The following is a 19,507-nucleotide window of genomic DNA, read 5'->3' on the forward strand; positions in this document are numbered from 1 at the left end:
AATGAGGAGGTAAGATAATTGATGGTCATTAAGGGTTACAGAGTGGCTTCCAAGAGAAGGGAAGCGTAGCAGGGGGCGGCAGAAAGTTAGGTGGATAGATGAGATTAAGAAGTTTGCAGGGACGACATGGCCACAATTAGTACATGACCGGGGTAGTTGGAGAAGTGTGAGAGAGGCTTTTGCCCTGCAGTGGGCGTAACCAGGCTGCTGCTGATAATGATATTTGTGTGAGTGCCTGTTTTGTGACTCAACACGACTTTTAAAAATGTCGGCCAAGCAGGCAGTGGAACACATAGCAAGAGGTGCTCTTGAAATTCCCCATTGGAATCGTGGCTGTTTGTTCATGCAGAACGGAGACATTCCTGGGCTATACATCTGAAGAACTGCTTGGGAAGTCTGTCTACTCCTACTTCGACCCAAGGGATGTTCTGCACCTGCAACAGGACTTCAAAACATGTGAGTCAATGCATGTTTGTTTTATGCACTAGCGTTCATAGGCCGAGTTTTTGTGACAACTTTTGCAGAGACAGACTTAGGTGGACAAAAAGTATACACCAAGCATGACCATCTATTGGCAAGGAACTGGCTTGTGCTTGAGGACAGCTGTGTATTGTGCACGGAGTAAGACATTTAGGAGGTGAAAATCCCGTCAGCGCGAGCGAGCGCGGGCGACCAGATCAAGTCACAATTGTTGTATGCGCCGACGGGGCCGTATACAGTGGCAGCACCATGCGGTGCGTCGTAAAAGCTGTAGCGAAAAAAAAAATAAAAAAATTCAGTGCCCGGGCAGGCGGCTTCAGCGCGCTGTCAACGGCAGTAATTTCTTTCCAGGCCGCCAGCACGATAACGACTCCGCGGGCTTGTGACCTTTTCTGGTCGCCACAAACAGGTGTGTGGCGACCAGAAAATGTCCTAAATGTTTCTTGCTCCGTGGTATTGTGTAGCCTACATCGTATCTGCAGGGAAAGTGTTTCAAAACAACGCACTTGCTTGCCACAGTGATACAATTTACCTAATCAATATTTCTTGGTAAAAAAATTGTTTGCAGTTAAGAGACGAATTACAGACCCTATAGGTGATGTGTGCCATCTATAGGGATGGCATCAAACTGCCTAGCGATGCATTTCAGAATCGCAGACAGGTGAAGGAGCACGGCTGTTTCACGTGTGCACAGAGGACGGCAGATGGACATGGCTGCGTTTTTCTGTTCCTGCGCTTGAAAGAAAATTATTGCTGTGGTGACGGTGTCTACAAAGGAGACGCACTTTAACGAGGGTGGAGATGTTTACCATGCGACTGTGGTTTGAGATGACTCTTTCCGTGCGCAAGGGAATTGCTTACCCCAGGGAAACACAATAGTGCCCGGCTGTGAATCCAAATCGTCGTGTCATGTGTCTTGCATTTATCCAGCACTGGTTCATCTGCGTCATTTAGTTGCCATAACGAGCTTGCCGCAATCTGCAATAAACCTCCGCACCCAAAATAGCGACAGCAGCGGTGCATGTGTTTCCGACGTAGAGCGCGCCTAATTGCCAACCTGTGAGAAGAGCTACATTTTTCAAGCCATTGGTAACGTAAGTTACCTCGTTATTGGTTTGAGCATCGCCGCCTCGCAGTTATTGCCTAGTTGGGACACTTGTCGTAGCACCTGATAAAAGGGTGTGAATGTGGGCGAGTTGGTTCATTCATAGCGAACTCATAAAAGCATGTTACGAACGAGGCATAGGCAAAGAAACAGGTATAGCGCCATATTTGTTGTATCGGTTTCCTTGCCTATGTCGCTTTCTTAACATGCTTTTGCAAGTTTGCTATTAATAAGAAATGATTGGGAAATTAAATGTGTTGTTACAAAATATAATCACATGGTCAATAAATGCATGAACAAGCATTCAATATAATGTTCTGCCATAGTACCTCTAAGACAAGAAAGCCCACTGGGTTAGAGAAGGTGCAGAAAGGTGCTTAATGCATGGTCCTTTCCTCTCAAGCACCCTCGGATTTGTCTATGTTGAGCAACCTGCAGTATCGCAAGTGCGACTCATAGGCTTATATCTGCTGCCGAGAGCTATTTCCTGCTGTAAATAGCTGCCTTGGATGTGTATTTTACAGGACGCCGTTTTCATTTCCGCATCATGCCTACAATGTTTTCTAAAGACCCAAATTATCTACACTTGGTGCTTATTTTATGTAGAAGTGAACGTACCAACTTATGTAACAGCGCTGAAAAAATAAGGAAGGGGTGACAATAGAGACAGAGTGAAAAGCGCTGACTTTCAGCTGTTTATTTTACTGACGATGCTCGGCATATGTACAGATAAAAAATGCCAGCAGGAAAAGGAAAAAAAAAGAAAGAACAATCGGCATGAATAGCTCGAGGTGATATCACCATGGTCCTAATCATCAAGCATCTAAATACCTTAGCTCTTCCTTGGTCATTGTAAGTGATGACATGCTTACACATCGCTCTCCTGCATGAGCAATCTTGACCACCTCGATTATCTCTCTGACGCACTGACCATAGTGTCGAGAAACAATCCTGCTTTGTTTCTCGTTTTGTTGCCATATGCCAGCTCACTTCCAGACCAACATGCAAGTCCTGTTTATGTACTTTCTTCTTCTTTTTTTATGCTTGCTATGAAGAAAGAAAAATGTAGGATTTTCACTTGGCAAGTAGCGTCAGAGGTCCACTTTGCAGCCAGCATTTGAATGAACTACCTAAGGGACCACCAAGCTTCTTTGAATGAGGTTATCTCTCCACTACATAAAATGCAGATGTACTCCACTGTTTGTTAGTCACAAAAGTGCTGTCAACGTAGAGAGACAAATATATTATACAGTAAAAGCTCGTTAATTCGAACCGCAAGGGGAAGCCGCTTCAGTTCGAATTAACGAAAGTTCGAACTAACGAAAGTGAAGGAGGGCAACAGTACACTGCGATTTGGAAGCAGTAGGGCATGTCAGAAATTTGGCGTGTCGGAAAGTGATGGCGTGTGCCGTGGGCACATGCCACTTTCAAGTCGAAGCTTTGGGTCCGACTGTGCCACACCACCGATGTCCACCGAAACGAACGTTAGCCGAGGCTTAACACCATCACAATGAATCGCGACGGCCGATACCTCCTAAGCTGAAAACAGAGGTGCACAACCGATGAAGACTGCCGAGACAAAGACGCTGAACATGTGAAGGTGGCGAAGGCCCTGATTCATTGGCTCTTGATTGCAAGCGCAGCTGCGACGTACTTGATTCGCTGTGTTTTGCAGCTTGCCGTGCCATCTCCGCACAACATTAGCAGCTGTACAAGATTTGCAAAGCCTCTGAGATTCGCAACGGGCAAGAAGTCTCGGAGGTCACGTAGAACGGAGAGGCTGCAGCCGCCGCTGCCTTCTGGCTGACCCCGCGTCGGTTAGATTTTTTTCCGATTTTGCCTTCTCTCGCCGTTCTCTCCGTTTCGGAGGCAATACAGCCTTGTGTGTAGGCAGTAGGCGCGTTTCTCTGGCTATGTGCCAGGCGAGCGTAGTTCGAATTATCCGTGAGGGAACCTTCTCGCGTTCGAATTAACGGACTTTTTTATACATAGACTTCTGTGGAGCTTGGCCGGACCAAATCGTACAGTTCGAATTATCCATAAATTCGAATTATTGAAGTTCGAATTAGCGAGCTTTCACTGTACGAGATTGCAGAGCCGTTTTGTGCACGAGTCAGGTTACCTGTGTGACATGGCTCTCCATGTTCATTACACATATATTTAGGTGCGTTTTATTGTGTTGTTTGTCACATGCGCTTGTCTTTATATTTAAATGTTTACTTTCATCTAAATTTTTGGCTGTTAGTTGGCATCTGCTTTGTTGGCTTTTTCTTTGTGCTTTACGCCGTTTTTCTTCAGCGTGAAATACCAGCTTGTGCAGCATTCCATTCTTGTCGGCTACAGTGGCATGTCTTAAACTTCAGATGTCTTTGTTATTCAGTTTCTGTGTAGACATACTACACCTTCAACCAAGTATCAGTAGCACACGTGGGTTAGAACACGTCATAATTTGATTTTAATGACATGGCAGGTAACTGACTTAAACACTGCAGCAACCCGCTACGTCAGACACTTGCATGCTCTGACAGGTCATGAAAGTGCAACTTAATGTTAACATCTTCCACGAATTCCCGCGTCGAAGGTCAACATCATTCTTCTGGTGTGGATAGTGACACGTTTCTTGAAAATTGATGTCATGCAATGCCACATGATTACTGTGGTCTCAAGGGATCCTTGTCATTGTGTGTGGTGCATACAGCCCTCGTAGGGAATTGAAACTATAGAGGGACAGAATAAATTATCTAATTACATATTTGCTGCAGAATGGAGAAACAAGGTCCCCGAGAGTGAAAAAATACGAGAAACAAGAATTTTGCGATGGTACTATCATTTATGTACAGCATTCTCCCAGAGTTTGGCGAATGGCACTAAGATTCTGGTACATCGTCCAACAAATAGTCCAGAAGTGCACGCACGACACGAACATTGACGCTGTTTCCCAGCAACTGGTATCGGTGCCTTGGCTTCAAGTCTGGGGGAAAGGCAAAGCACTCTGGAAAGCACATGAGCCGGGCAACTTCCTGGGGTGTGAAGTAACGCAGCCGCAGGTTCCGCAGCATTTCCAGGACGTCTTCTGGCACTGCCTCTTTATGGGGCACTTTGCGGTAGACTTCATGCATGTCATCCATGGGTGCCTGCAATGTGCAAGAACCAGATTTTAAGTCGCAAATTAGAGGAGTGCCGACACTTATTTTAGACGTTGCAGAAACCTGATCACACCCTCTTGCACGTAAAAAATTTTTGCTTAGCGAGTATGAAGGTTCAGAAACTCTTAAAAGGTATTTCAATGTGATTAAAATTGTTCTCAAAATGCCATCTGGGCACCACTGACGTTATCATGAAGTCATGATACAGTGCAAACTTTGCTGACGTCCTGTAGCCATAAAGCTAGGTATGACGACTTTGCTCATAAAAAAGATTAAAAAGAGTGCTGCTCATGTTCCTTCTAATCACACCCACATGTGGTAGCAGCAGTGATCATAGGAACAGAGAGTGATCTGATCTATCATGGCGTCGTGACACATCAGAGGGAAGGGAGGCACCGGAGATCACTTGCCTTTGTGTATATTGTTGTGTTATTGTGAAATCCAGGCTTAGAGTTTTCTATTATAAAAGGGAATTAGCCAGCAGGGATGGGCCATTACCCTTTCTGCAACATAAGTTGCGGGAGCACTTGTCAATCCCCACTCCCACCCCCCCACTTGGTTCTGGAATTTCTTTGACACGTCCCCCTCCAAGGTACCAAAACCTAAACTTCTTTGTAGAAACAACTGTAACAATTATTACAGTAAGTTATTTAAGGAATTATGATGCATGGCAGTATTTTTAGCATAATTTTGAGCATCATTGAATGGCGAAAAAGAACGCCAAGTCAGTGTCATGCAACAAAATGTCGTTACTCAGTAACTGACACTACTGTATTCTCTGGTCACAAATTTCACGACCGTTTTTGCTGGAACAAAGTGGCGTACCATATCAGATGGACTTATATTCATCCATTTATTCCTTTCTGTCACTAAGCAAACATCTATTACAATCTGGGAACAGATTAGAATGATACTCTCCGACTAGAATGAAAATGAATAAACGAGAGCGAATCAGAAAGTCTTTACCCCTAATTTTTTTATTAGCCAAATTGCGGCTGTAAATGCGAAGTCAACGTATCCATTCTCAGCGGTGGACCTTTCGTGGACCGGCCCGGCCTTATCTGTCAGTAGCTCCACGTCGCGGCACTGCTGTCAGTTGTTGAAGATGACGATTGTACTTCACACGTCCACGTCCACAAGCAACAAAGCGTGATTTGTTTTCTGTGGAGCAAGGGACGAACGCCCATCGAAATCCACAGGGAAATGCAGCCCACATATGGGGAAAGGCGCCTCTCTTTGAGAAGTGTGAGGTGGTGGTGTGTTGCGAGTTTGTAAAAGATCGTGGAGGCTTGCGTGAACATGAGCGTCTCAGATTTAGTGCTGTGAACCAGCGTGGGGACCATGTGGAAGAAATAGTGTAAGGTATGTAGAATAGTACATATTTGTATACTTACCCATATGTACCTTATTTTGGCTAATAAAAAGTAGGGGCAAAGACTTTCTGATCTGATTTTACATATATACAAACCGTGCTTAGGGCTTAGCTATGATATTTGACGCATGCTCAGTTATGTAAAGAGTGATTTATGCACCCTCCAGTGCACTTCTATGTGCCAGCAACAGAATGCTTGCCAAGCTTTTTGCACCAGTGCATTTCATTGCCAACCTAAAGGAAATATACGGAAGCAGGGTTTGGGTACGGGCTAGTTGGTACTATTCCATTGCAAACATCACTTACAGTGCGTACAAAGGCAGGGACCAAAAGAACGACGAAGACAAGCACTTGTCTTCGTCATTCTTTTGGTCCCTGTCTTTGTATGCGCTGTAAGTGATGTTTGCTAAATGAAAGACAGTTTTCAAAACAGCAAAATGTTAGCAAGGTTGAGTGTAATGAGACACACACATCGCACTTGCAGGTGTGCAATATCAGGTCAACTTGCATCACTATGAGTTAGAAAAATAAAGAAAGAAGTCAACACAGCAAGCTCAGTACCTGGAGTAGAACAGAGCCTGTGCCCTCGACATAGTGACCATAGCCCTTGGTGAAGCAGCACGTGTTGGCCGATGCGGGCTCGACAATGTCAAGAAGGAGCGAGAACCTGGAGATAATTTTATCGGGCAGAAGGTAGCTTGCTTCATTTCTCAAATCCTGTTCATCACTGAGGCTGAGGAAGCTTGACAGGCTCTGTGGCGGTCCAGTTTCTTGCGACGCAGGGGGCGGCTTCTCCTGACAGGCGCCAGAGCAGACGCCGTTGTCTTCTTGACGGCAGTCCCTGAACTGGGCTGGATGCAGTTTGGCGAGGCAGTAGAAGCGCATCCGAGAGTTGGGGACGCCAAATTGAGTGGGTGACAGCAAGTAACGATGGATATGGTATCCACTACCTTGGAGAACCTGCAGTTGGATATAAAAATGAATGTGTTGATTGCGGATGAGCCACCATGAAAACAGACAATAACAGCTAGAGTGCTCGGTTGTTGTCTGTCGTCTTCCGTGCGGTGTGACAATCACCAAAATAGCCCGACACCATGTTGTTTAAGCATTTGGTTTAGCACTTGTCAGCATCAAACACCCTCACAACCCCTTGTACAAGCCACAGATATTAACTTCCTTACATCGTTTTTTGTTAGCAAAGCAAAACAGCAAGGTACATAATTTTAAGCACCATGAATAGTCTCATCAGAAAGGGCTTTCATACGTTAGCACACTCGATAAATGTGAACCGATCTTAACTTTACGTTCCTTGCTTGTGGCGTTTCACAGTGCACGTTATACGCGTACGCATTTTTATATAAGAATAGCCCAATGATCAGGTCGCCTCAGTATATAGCCTCGTACTACCGCCGTGAAACTACCGCTGAAACAGCCACATCCACATCACAGACATAGTTCACTCTTTTAGCCTCCGGGTGCACCCTCCATTCAAGCACCGCAAGCACATGCCCGACGTTTACCTGAGTGAGCGTAGAATGGGTTGCAGACGTCTCGAAACCTTTAACATTTTCCAGCAGTATGTACTTTGGCTTGTGCTTCAGCGTCGATAGGACAGTGAGAAAAGAGAATAGCGACGACGATCGCGGGTCCTCGGAGTCTCGCTGCAAGCCCTGTCGCGTGAACGGTTGGCACGGCGGGCTCATCGTCACCAGGTCGGGTTGCAGAGAGTCGATCTCACGGGCGCTTAGCGACTGCACGTTGCGTTGAAGTAGTCGCGTTTCGGGGAAGTTGAACGCGTACACCGAGTTCGCCGTGGTGTTCACGTCGACGGCGGCGACGACCGAAGTCCTCTCCGGCCGGCAGGCGAAGTGCATTCCCCCGATGCCGCTGTACAGCTCGAGTACGCGCAGTTTCCCGACGTCGCCAGCGCGAGTCGTGTCGTCTGCTTCGCGAGGTGGGCACGCCATACCTGTCGCCGGAGCGTCCAATGCTTGATGTCGCCTGTCTCGCGCTCAAGTTGCGCTGCAGTTCTCGAGGAGCGCGTGCTGAGTTTACCGTGAACCGCGTTTACTAGCGTTCGCACCTTCGCATTCCTGTGCAGAGGCGACGGACACTTCGCGGCCACTCGTTGCCGCAAGCATGTCGCAAACGCGCACCGTCTGGCAAAGATGGCCGCCGTGTCTGCCGTGCCGCGTCGCTGCGTGTAAACGCTCACTTTCGAGTGGCGTCGCTAGACGGCGCTTGGTGCGCGTTTGTAGTTGTCGCTTTGGCCGGGAGGTGGCGCCACATTTCCGTCACTGGCATCAAGGCGCTTGAGTCACTCGAGTCAAGGCAGTCGAGGCGCGACTCCTTTGTATTCTTTCTTCTTCTTTTTTTGTGTGTGTGTGTGCCGTAGAAACGTGGCGCCGCTCCAATTTTCTTTTTTCTTTCTTTTTTTTTGTCGGGCCGGTTTTTATCTAGTGTCGCTCTCACCGCTGGGTATGCGCCGTGTTTCCCCTCCCTGGTGCACCTGTCTCGTGTATCTGTACTCCTGTTTTGAGCATTTTCTAGCCGTGCTTCTCAAATTTTATTCGTTCATTTTGTACGCTTTTAAGATGAAATTATTGACTTTCAATGCTAATATTCTTGTTCTATTTTGTTTTGTTTATGAATACCTTATAGGCCTCCAGGAAGGCACTGGTTAAAGAGGCAGTTACAGTTACTTCGACAGCAAAACATATTTTAAGCACACAAAAGCACTACTCGCACAACGCAATAGCGCGCATCATAACATGTAAGTTAATGCAAAAAGCCAATAATAATCATAATAATAAAGTGATCTGTAGTACATTGCCAGGAAAGAGCCCCTTTTCGTCACGAGATGAATCGCTCTGGCTGCATCTTGCGTAAATGAAAAGCCAAAAATGCTCGTATTTGACGTCAAAGCCCGCACATACCGACGACAGTCGAAGTGCGCGCAAAGAGAATTTTCTGTATTGCGACAGGACTATCTCGCATAGTTGTACTTGGTCTTGGATTTCGCGTTATTTCTCGCTGCCACGAAGCACTTCTCATTGCTGGCTTTCTCCCTTTCGTGCTTTCGGCATAGGGTGCGACGGGGAAAACGTTTATGAGAAATTTCTTCGTCGCGAAGCCCTCACGGTCTGTCCCCTGTAGTAGTACTGCGTTGCGCCATACCACGTGGGATCAAACAACCGACCTGCGAGTAATAATAGGGGGATTGGGCAAGTAATGGAATGTGGAGTTGGGTATTCTCATCAGAAATCTGCCCGAGGCGGCATTTGCTGGGCGGGAGTCCTTCAGCCTCGCTGATCCCTGCAGGCAGGCTGTATGCGCAGTTGCGGAGAATGCGCAATTTGCTCGTCACGTCAGCGCCATGGAGAGCGGGGGCGTTTCCCGTGTGGAAAGGGGTGCGTGGTGGGGGGAGGGGTAATTGGCCCTAGTCACTTGATAAGCGGTCAGTTTTTTCTTCTTCTCTTCTCCGTGGCATTTCCTGGTGGTTTTTTTTTTTCTTTTTTGAGCGCATCTCGTACGTGACGAGACCATTTGGTCAGGGCGAGCTGCACGGACGAGAGACTGTTCTCAAATACTCAACGGTAGGCTCGGCGAAATGCACCGCCGCATCTCGCAGTCGTTGCAGACAAACGATGCTGCCTCGGTAGAGCGCAGTTTCGTCCAGACGACTCCTTTGCCGAGGCCTTTCTCGACGTGAAGTGGAATGGTGCTTTAGATGCGAAAGCGTATGTAGGCCCCTCGAGACCTGAAGGCATCTCGGAGGCATAATCACTTTTCGTGTCGGTTTTCTTGAGTCCAGAAGAACTTCAGTTTGGCCTAGTTGGTGTTTACTGCCGTATCATGTTGACCGCGAATAAAGTCCAGCCGGCTTAAAGTTTTCCGGAGAGAAGAGGCGTTGTGCGTCGTACAGAGCACAGATGCACAATAGATGCTCGATGGCTTCCTCGCACACCTGCAGGAGTGGCACGTCGGACTCTCGGCCATTTTCATATGATAGGAGTAAACGTTCGTGAACGCCACTCCCAGACCTTGTATCGTCGGTGACGGAAGTGCTCCTCCAATTGCCCCGAACTGCTTCAAAAAGAGTAATGCTGCTACACGCTACTCCAAACTGTCTTTTTCTTTTTTTGTTAGTGCTTCGAATCTGCTCCGAAACGGCGTGATGCTCAGCTTGTGATGCTCAGCAATATCGACTTTGATATCATTTCTGCCACAAGAACTGGAATTTGAAATAAATAGCTCAATTAGCTGTATTTTTGAACTTGCGATGCGATACTATATTGGTGCAAGTGATTTAGATTGCTTCCATTTCATACCGATAATCAACTGCTGCTTTGGCAACGGTTATATGTGATTGTGGTTACCTTTGTAATGTGGTGCTCTGCTTTAATGGTTTGACCTCGTTTCTGCCGCAAGTACTGTTATTTTAAATGCATAGATAGATTTACTACGCATTTGATAAACATTTATCTTCTAAATGATTTGTTTCTTACAATTTGCGTTGATTATTGTATGTGCAATATGTTTCATAATAATTAAGCATTAATGTTTGATGCTTTTAACTCCAAGAGTCGTTGCAATATTTTGCCTTCTGCTCCGAAATCCGCTCTGAAAAGTAAAATGTCGCTTCCAACTGTAGTGTCCCTGTGCGCCTTCCCACGTGCACTCAGTGCTCTCTCTCTCTCTCTTCCCTTACTCGAGTGTAGGGTAGCAAACCGGACGCTCGTCTGGTTAACCTTCCTGCCTTTCCTCTCCTTGCTCTCTCTCTCTCTCAAGTCGCTTCTTGTTACTGCTGATTGGTATGTTACGAACGTGGGGAAAAAAAGTACAAATTTAAATTTCCTTGATATGCCAGAAATATGTTTAATATAGTAAAAACGACGTTTAATTGCGTAAACACAAAGGTGATGATCCGTGTCGTGGTTTGCCATGTTCACCTTGCATCACGGATTTTCGTGTAATTTCACCGCACAGGGAAACCCACTTTATGTTTTTTTCTTTTTTTTCCTTTTTTTTGTCGTCTGTGACGACACAGTTGCCTATGGTCAAATTAGCGTCAATATTCTTTAAAATATTCCAGCAAGAATACGAGTAAATCGCTTCCGTGCAGTTCCGCATGCATCTGACATCGTATCCGCGGGTGAATGTGCTGCGTAATTACCCCCTTATAGAAAATATTGAGAAGGATATTGAAGGTATACTCTGCAATGTTATGTACGAGGGTTCTCAGGATATTTCTTTCTCACTGCGGCGCGGACCCCCACTTTGTAAAGCGGCAGTGTTCAGGGTATGTTTGGAGGCGATATTCGCGCCGCTTTACAAGTGTACCGCAGTTCAGGACAAGCAAGCAACATTGCAAGGCGTAGCGAGCGACATGGCAATACAGTGCCTCTATGTCCTCCCCGCCCGCCGCTCGGAGGAGAGAACATCGTGGCCAGTGGCGTAGCAACAGGGGGGGCCGGGGGGCCCCGGGTGCACGGGGCCAGTAGGGAGGGGGGGGGGGGGGGTGTCATATACGTCTGAAGACACCCGAAAATTGTCGATATCCTCGCCTTCCTCGACTACACCCTTGGGGGGGGGGGGGGAGGTGACAGAAGAGCAAAGGGCCCCGGGTGCCAGACGACCTAGCTACGCCACTGATCATGGCAGCAGCCTGCATTGCAAGAACGCATCGTCCTCGTCCTTCTTGTCCATTTGGCACGCGTGAAACGCCAACTTGCGTCAAAAGGCCATCCGTCACAGGTCCCGAGCCTGTGCGGCGCCCAAAATGGTTTCCGCTTGGCTTCGTTTCGATATAGCAGCGGAGGAACGTTGATCACTTTTGACTATGGTGTCTGCGCTTGCAGTGCCACCTCTGGAGAACGCTCCGGATAGAATGGCCGAGTGCGGTCACTCGTGAGCACAGCCAACGCCACCTAGCGTTGGCACAGCTCGCCGCGACTTCTGCTCCTCGCAAATTGGTCAACGCGGAGATTTTTTTTTTTTCTTTTATTCTCCCTGTCCGCGGCGTAATGGTATACATGCGTATCGAGCTTCTGTGCTAGATTATCGTCTCTCGAAACCCGACCGCCGGAAAATTATATGGAAATGTCTGTAGCGAGGGGGCCCTTCACTACAACCGTAACGCTATAGTGACGGAGTAACAGCAGCCGATACAGAACCCATGTGTATTAGTGCGCCCATCCGTCTGGTTTCATGGTGCTGTGTAATAGCGTTAGGCTCGTGATTGTCGGGTCCTGGGATCGAATCGCGTCCTTGTCTTTCCTTTTTGAACGTTGCTGCGTATTTGTTTTCTTCGTTTGACGTCCGCGGTGCTTGTTTCTTTGTCCTATATGCTTCACCTCCACGCCTGGCACGGTGGGCTCCTGCGAAGGGAAGTGAAACAACTTGTTGCGTAGTCCAGGGGGAGGAGGGGAGGGCATTAGGTAGATGCTGCTCTAACAGCCGCAGACTAATGAATAACGGTGCGTTGTTACACTGTTACTGTGTGCCCTAGTGAGACGGGCCAACCACTGACTATATATTTAGACTGCACTAGCTCTTTCCGGGATCTGCCCTGCGAAAGAGGCTATAGAAACATAGCCGATACTGAAAAGCGGGTGTAATTCGCCAAGATAGACTTCGTCTTGAAAAAAAAATAATAATAACCCTTCGCGATTGGCTTACCGAGCTGCCCACCATTCGTTCGCACAGTGTTAGAATGGTTGCGGTATACCTTAGTGACTGCTCTCTGCTGATATGTGCACGGAACTAGGGCTGGTATTCAGAAAACCGTGAAATTCCGCCATGTTGTCGAATGCCATCACCTTGGCGCTTTTTAGCCAACCAAGGAGAGGCCTCCTGAGTGGCCATCTTGCGGCCAATCAGAGTTCACAAGACGGCGAAATTTCGGCAATGTCCGTAATGGCACGCTCGGAGTGTTATTCTCGACCACGGCCTCCTCTGTGTTCTGGGCACTCTCAAATTCCGCCATGTTTGAGTTCTGAGCCAATCGGAGATATGTCGTAGCAGCCCTGTTAGCCAATCAAGGCCGACAAGACGGTGGATTCGACGGTACGGGGGAATTTGATGGGACCCAGAAATAGCACTCTCTCCAAGGTCAGCTCGAATAGAGGTCTGCCAACCGAATCCAGCGTAGGCGGCCGGATTTGGGAACCGTAGCCTCCTGTATTTTCTCAAAATGTCACCATCCCACCACATTCCGTCCAAACAATGCCAAAGCATTGTCAGGGCCGCGTCAAAATTTATCGCACGTCTTGCGGAAGCCAAGGAACGAGCATGGAGAGCTCCGGGAGGAGTGCCTGGAGAAAGTTGTCCATGCTCTAGCAGCGACGGTGATGTGTAACTGCGAATGTGGTACGCCACTGTGGGGCACTGGCTCCCGTTTATTACAAGGGGGGGGGGGGGGGGGCAGACATTGAAAAATAAAGGGGTGGGGGAGGGGGTTAGGTTGGAGCATGTGGTGACGTAACCTGCATACCGCGTTCTTCTGACATGGGACGGCCGTTCCAGCAGTGCATGGCTGCCCTCAGGTAAAGCGAACCCGCCTGTGACGCTGGAATCGCTCCAACTGGGGGAAAGCTGCGCAACCCCAAGGGCAACGGCAGCGCAGCGGCAACGGGCCTACCGATTTGCGAAACGGTGTCGCGGCTGATACCGCGCCTCGAGGCAGCGCGTACGCAGCGCGGTGCTCTCTCTCTCTCTCTCTCTCTCTCTCTCTCTCTCTCTCTCTCTCTCTCTCTCTCGTTTTTTTTCATGTTTTCTTTTCTTTTTTTTTTCGCACTCCGGGACAAACGGAGTCGCGGGACCGTTGTATGCGCCAGTGAGCACGCCGCCGGCTTCCGTCGACCACGTTGTCAAAACTGTCTGCGTACGCCGACTCGTCGCCGGCGTAATCCCGGTCGCCGTCAATGCGCTAAGTGGCGTTGGCAGGGCTCATTAACCTCCGTTCCCCTTGAGGTGCCTTAAGGCAGCTCAGAGGCAACCGGTTCTCAAGTCGGTTCTTATTACCCTCGTGCCGAAGTATCTGCGTGCCCGACTTAAAAACCTTTGAAACTTACGGTGAACACGTATAATAAATAGGTGGAGTTCTAGAAATAGCGTACTCGAGGCACCTGTCGTATAACGCAAGGGCCCGAACACCTTTGCAGGACCGTGGGGCCGTTTTCCTTCATTTCTTTTCGTATGCCCTGTGGTTTGCGTCGCACAACGCATAGGTATCGCACAACGCATAGGTACCCTAATATAAAGCTACCTATAGATCTGTGGCAAGATATCAGAGCCTCCAGTGGTGACCTCCTTTGACACCTGGATACATCGGCGACGCGTAACACTGGCACTTAAAAGTGAATTAAATTAAACAATAAATTATGAGGCACGCCGTTGTGGGGGACTTCGGAAATTTGGACCACCTGGGGTTCTTTAACGCGCACCTAAATCTAAGTATACACGGGTGTTCTCGCACTTCGACCCCATCGAAATGCGGCCGCCGCGGCCGGGAATTCAAAGTGAATGTAAATTCCCTCGCTGTGCTAAGTAGGTGTTCCGTCCAAGTTTTCTTGTGCTTTGTATGTGCGTGCGCGTTAGAAATTCTAGGCAGGGCAACAGGCAGCCCTAGAGCGTCTTAAATACTTCGCTATGTAAAATAGCTTCACTACGAGCCAGTTTCGGTTTCCTTTCCCTGGAGGCCCGCGTGTCGTGACGTAGAGAAAGGGGTCACGTGGGAAAGCAAGATCGCGGCGTTCTGGCACCTGCTCGAGCTGGGTCGGCCGTTTTTTAGGCTGCCACATCGAGCCGCCTGCGACGAGTGGCAGCATATATATCAGAAGGTCGAGCGGGCCGGAACGGGTGCCAGGCCGTTCATCTGAAAAGAAAAAAAAGGAAAGGGTAAAGAAAGAGAGAGAACTTGTAAAATTTTCACGCCGGTATTTCATTTAAGACAGGGAGGTTTACTCGCAAGCCAACTATGAATATTTTTTTTTTTTACCTAGTCGCTATTTGACAGCTTTCACGTGACATCACGGACCCAGCTTACTATCGCGTCGGTGCATCAGTATGGCGTCTACGGTGACGTACAAGTGCAAGCCATCTTATCAAAAGCGTTCACGAGACGTCACGGACCTAGCTTATCCCCGTACCGCTGCACCAGCATGGCGGCTGAAATGGCGTCAATGCATCTCATCTATTGTGCATATGTAAATAATTCTCCTTTACTCTTATCTTATATGCATGTCCTTTCCCCCCGTCCCCCCTCCCTTATCCACTGCTGACTGTTGTTCAAGTTGTCTGCGCTAGACAGTTCCTGCGGTCGGCATAGCAACTTCCCTTTTTTTTCCTTTATTTATTTGTCTAACTGTTTAAATCAACAACCAATACTACCCCGTGGAAAGCTGTAGCGCTGATAGCGGCTTCACGTATGAGCGGGGAAGCCGGTTGTCGTCATAGTGCATGGCATATAGCATGGCCCGTTCCTTTCGGGATCGGCCCCCTCTGTGCTACCACGTGGATGATGCGTCACGGGATGTTCTGCTCCCGAAACGGGAAGAAGAAGCGTAAAGTTTGGGTCGCGGAGAAAGACGGCGCAGAATGCAACTGAAGTGATCACGCACGGAAGGGTCCATGGTCACATTTTGGAGGGACCTGCGCATACTGACCATCGTGTTTTCAAGTTACTGAATGACGCCTGAACCCTTGAAAAGCGGGGTTAGTTGGTGAAGTTCCATGATTGTTACGCTATACGGTAAGGGCACAAGGAACGGGAAACCAGCACGAAGCAACAATAGAGACTTTTAGCGTGTCCGGTATTCCGGCAAGCGCGGGTGGTTTGCCGGTTTAGCGGAGGCGTAAACGTGAGCGGCCATATTTGTGGCGCCAGCTGGTGGCGCAAAGCTCAATCGCACAAACAAAGTGCTAATTACTATATTCTGCTTAGCTGCTGGTGTAAATTTTCGACAGAGGCGTAATCGTGTTCACAATTACGCCGCTGCCAAAAATTTGCACTAGCAGCGAAGCAGGATATAGTGAGTTACTGCAATTTTAGCCCTGTGTTTGTCTGGTTGTACTCTACGCTACCAGGTGGCTGCACCGCTCTGGCCGCTCACGTTTACGCCCCTGCAAATCCGGTAATACGCCCAAACCGCTCCCGTTTACCGGAATAGCGGACATGCTAAAAGTCTCTAATACTCTATTCACGAGGGAAGCGCAAACCAGCAACTGGCGTTTATTGGAAACCCAAGGCACGAAAAAAACTAGGAGTCGTAAGGACTCGTCATACAGTATGTGTCGCAAACGTGATATTACCACGGGCCGTTGTCTTCAATTACCGCTCAGGAATTCCTCTTCGTTCCTTGTCAAGCTGACAGGAGGCACGTTGACGTGCTTACCTTCGCTTCTACATAGATAGCACATCCGCCTAATACTTATCTACTTTTTATCCCCTATCTTCGCAGAATTGAGGTGTCAGCGAAGGTGGAGGCTTGCGTTTGTGCACCTGACTCAGCGTGCTGAGGTCGCATGAGTGCTTGTGTTCGCTTTGCCTGTGGTTCGCAGCACCTGCAGCGTCCTATCTGTCCGACGTAGCATCTTTTGCATGATAGCGGTATCTTTATGCAACATTCTTTTTAACTGCAGTCCGTGAACATTGAAGCTTGTCGAACGTGTACGTCACGGCGGTGCGGCTCGCTTCCATGTGTTTCGCATTTATTTGCTCACTTTTCTGTTCAGGTAGTTCAGACTTCTTACCCCCGTATTCAGAAAAGCATCTTCACGCGAAGCTCATGCTTGACTTGACATAAATGACGCCTCGTGTGAACTTGTCCAAGACGCTCATAGCGTTTCCGATGGCGCGTTTACGACAGGCGTCCTACAAATCAAGTCAAGCGTGGGCTCCAAGTTAAGATACATTTCTGAATACGGGGGTTAGTCTGTTTGGAGCCGAGAAAACAACATAGGGACGCCGTGCTTACTATCGGCCATTTTCTTTAGGCTGCGGTGATACCGCGTGCATATATATGTGAACGAGCCGGTCGCTGTTCACTTTATTTTTCTGTTATTACGTCTGCGGCTTTGGTATTTGGCTGCGGTTCTCAGATACCTTCCCTGCAACCGAGACTATCTGTTGTGCCGGGTATATGTACCCGTTACCTTTAACCGGAGCACTTGTGCACGTGGCTTTTTTTCATATTTCGCGGGCATTTTTCGCAACACGGGAAAATAAGAACTAGGTGAGAAGTATCGTAAAGGAAACAACTCGATCGGTGGTTTCTGAAAGTGGTCTACAAATCACTGTTATTCTGCGGAAACACGACTTATCGACCGTTCGACTTAAAAGCAGAGAACGCCATGTCGCTTTTGATCAGTTTGGTGCGTGCAGATTTGTGTGGAAGCAGGCCCCTTTTCCACGTCGGACAATGTGTGGTCAACAGTTATTTGTGTTTGCGTAACTGCGTGGAGGTCCGAAAAAACCGTAGCCTGTGGAATGCTCAGCGAATGAAACGGCACTTTCTTGTGCCACCTGTGGGCCATCCCCGAGCCATTTTTGGCATACAGTGAAGGTTGACAGCTTTTTGTGAAGCATTACATATATACAGGATGGCATATTAGTCGCCCAGCGAAAAACCAGCACCCTGCGATGGGCGCAAATAAATTTCAGGGCTGCCACGCGGTCCTGTTATCGCGTTTCAATTGCTGAGCACTGTGCACCTTCTGGCTCTTCAAATGTGAATTGAAATAACCCTTCGTGTTTCTTGTATAAAAATAAAGCACGAGTGGCGACCGCAGCTGCAGCAAGCTATAGATGAGGGGCCTTCAGTAGGGGACACATGGATACCCGACGCGTAACACAGGTGATCAACTGTATATAGCGCTGCTCTACGTTGAGCACAATAGTGCTCTAACATTGGAAAACACTTCTGGTGTCAGCGGACGAGGACACTAGGACAGTGTGCCAGTGACCCCTCAAGAGAGCATATCGTTTAAATTTGAAGAATTGCCGTGACGGTCATCCGTCTGTTCGCTGTCATGAATGCGGCTGCCCTCTTTTTTGTTTGGTGATTGTGTGGTTCCGGCCAGGTACGGAGATATGCGTGAACTTATTGAGCGACATCCTATATCAATCGAAGCGTTCAAAGCTGTGCAAGCACTTTATCTATCGACTTGCTAGATAAAGAAAGGGCCTTTTTTTGTAAGCTCTAATTGACGTATCGTTTAACTTATGGCGCTCTACTGTGCATGGTGTATAAAAGTAATCTTTTTGGGGGGGAGTATTGTTTGACGTATGGCGCTCTACTGTGCATGGTGTATAAAGGTGTTTTTTTTTGGGGGGGGGGGGGGGATAAGTTGTTGAATTTAGCCCACTGTGTTGTCAAAGTATCCCTTCTGTCCTCGTCCGCTGTCTCTAAAAAAATGCTACCCAAACTGGTGATAAAGTGTGGTTGCAAAATTCTTACCGAGCGCTAATTCAGTGTTCCGTCTAAGTTTAGCGCCGGCTGTACACACTGGCTTTCTGTTGCGGTATATGCAGGCGCCTCTTCTCGCGCATGCGTGCTGCGTCCGGCGGGCGCAATGCGGGAAGGGCGTGGCCATCTTTCTATACTCCCGGATGTGCACCCGGCCGCAAAGTATTACGGACCATGAAACTCGACAAAAAGCTGAATATCTTCGCAACCTCGAAACGCAGCCTGGTATTTGCATTTTGGGCATCGGCTAGAGTTTGTTAACAACATTTTCGTATACAGTTCTACTGGATAGTGCTACAGGCTGCTTGGAAATTGAACGTTTTCTGCGATCCCGTGGTCCGTAAACTTTTGTGGCCGGGTGTACGTATAGTACATGCGTTACCACTCATTCGGTTGCAATGCGTGTCTTGAGCGAGTTAGGTTGTTGTGCTGAGCCCACAGATTTGGGATCGCCGCTCCCTCACAAATCACCCCCAAATTTCGCTCGCTTACATTACAACAATGTTATAGAAATAATTGTAATTTTGTTTTTCTTAGAGGTGTGAGGTAAATCTAAGTCGCGTTCGTAGAATTTTAATTATATTGAGGATTCGAAAGTTAACGCTGCGCAACATTTGATCAGCATATCTTATTCCACGTAGTGGCGCATCCTACTGTTCGCAACGCTTTGTGGCATTATTAGCGGATTTACTTTTGGCGCAAGTTTAACAACTGCTAATTTGTCGGTTCCGTATAGTTCGATTTATTGTAAAGCGTTAGATAGGCGATGGTCATAAAGGTTTGCGAATCTGTTTAAATGGTACCTCTTTAGAAGTTGCCGCAGATTGATCCGAGGGGAGGGGGGTGGAAAGCTAATATAATAATTAAATGAATCAACACACACTGAGAAAAGTACTACTTATAATTAAGACCCCGCGATACCGCGAAGGAAACG

General features: G+C 48.0%; 2 protein-coding genes and 1 long non-coding RNA gene across 3 annotated transcripts in view; 1 reads left to right on the forward strand and 2 right to left on the reverse strand.

Moving 5' to 3' along the window:
* Window positions 1-19,507, forward strand: part of LOC139047730 (hypoxia-inducible factor 1-alpha-like) — a 250,417-nt gene that overhangs the window by 144,929 nt on the left and 85,981 nt on the right. Inside the window, exon 6 of the mRNA XM_070521744.1 lies at window positions 350-456. Coding sequence (XP_070377845.1) covers window positions 350-456 — 107 coding nt within the window. The remainder of the gene's footprint in view (window positions 1-349; window positions 457-19,507) is intronic.
* Mt2 (methyltransferase 2) lies at window positions 4,426-8,193 on the reverse strand. Its single transcript, XM_070521745.1, has 3 exons — window positions 7,624-8,193; window positions 6,665-7,063; window positions 4,426-4,719 (listed from the first exon to the last, which is right to left on the reverse strand). Exons 1-3 carry the CDS (start codon window positions 8,068-8,070, stop codon window positions 4,453-4,455), a joined length of 1,113 nt encoding a protein of 370 aa, XP_070377846.1. The 5' UTR covers window positions 8,071-8,193; the 3' UTR covers window positions 4,426-4,452.
* The window catches only part of LOC139047733 (uncharacterized), a 43,171-nt gene continuing 35,369 nt past the window's right edge, over window positions 11,706-19,507 (reverse strand). The window contains exons 2-3 of the long non-coding RNA XR_011507338.1: window positions 14,869-14,981; window positions 11,706-12,483 (exon numbers count right to left, since the gene is read on the reverse strand). This is a non-coding gene — a long non-coding RNA (uncharacterized lncRNA). The remainder of the gene's footprint in view (window positions 12,484-14,868; window positions 14,982-19,507) is intronic.

The sequence above is a fragment of the Dermacentor albipictus genome, chromosome 7 (genome assembly GCF_038994185.2).
Source record: "Dermacentor albipictus isolate Rhodes 1998 colony chromosome 7, USDA_Dalb.pri_finalv2, whole genome shotgun sequence".
Taxonomy (NCBI): Eukaryota; Metazoa; Arthropoda; class Arachnida; order Ixodida; family Ixodidae; genus Dermacentor; species Dermacentor albipictus.

Excerpts from the sequence above, each read along its gene's own strand:
- Mt2 (XM_070521745.1), bottom strand. The coding sequence starts at position 8,070 with ATGGCGTGCCCACCTCGCGAAGCAGACGACACGACTCGCGCTGGCGAC. Across the intron at positions 7,064-7,623 it reads CCCATTCTACGCTCACTCAG|GTTCTCCAAGGTAGTGGATA; the intron begins GTAAACGTCGGG and ends ATCCAACTGCAG. Across the intron at positions 4,720-6,664 it reads CAGGCTCTGTTCTACTCCAG|GCACCCATGGATGACATGCA; the intron begins GTACTGAGCTTG and ends TGCACATTGCAG.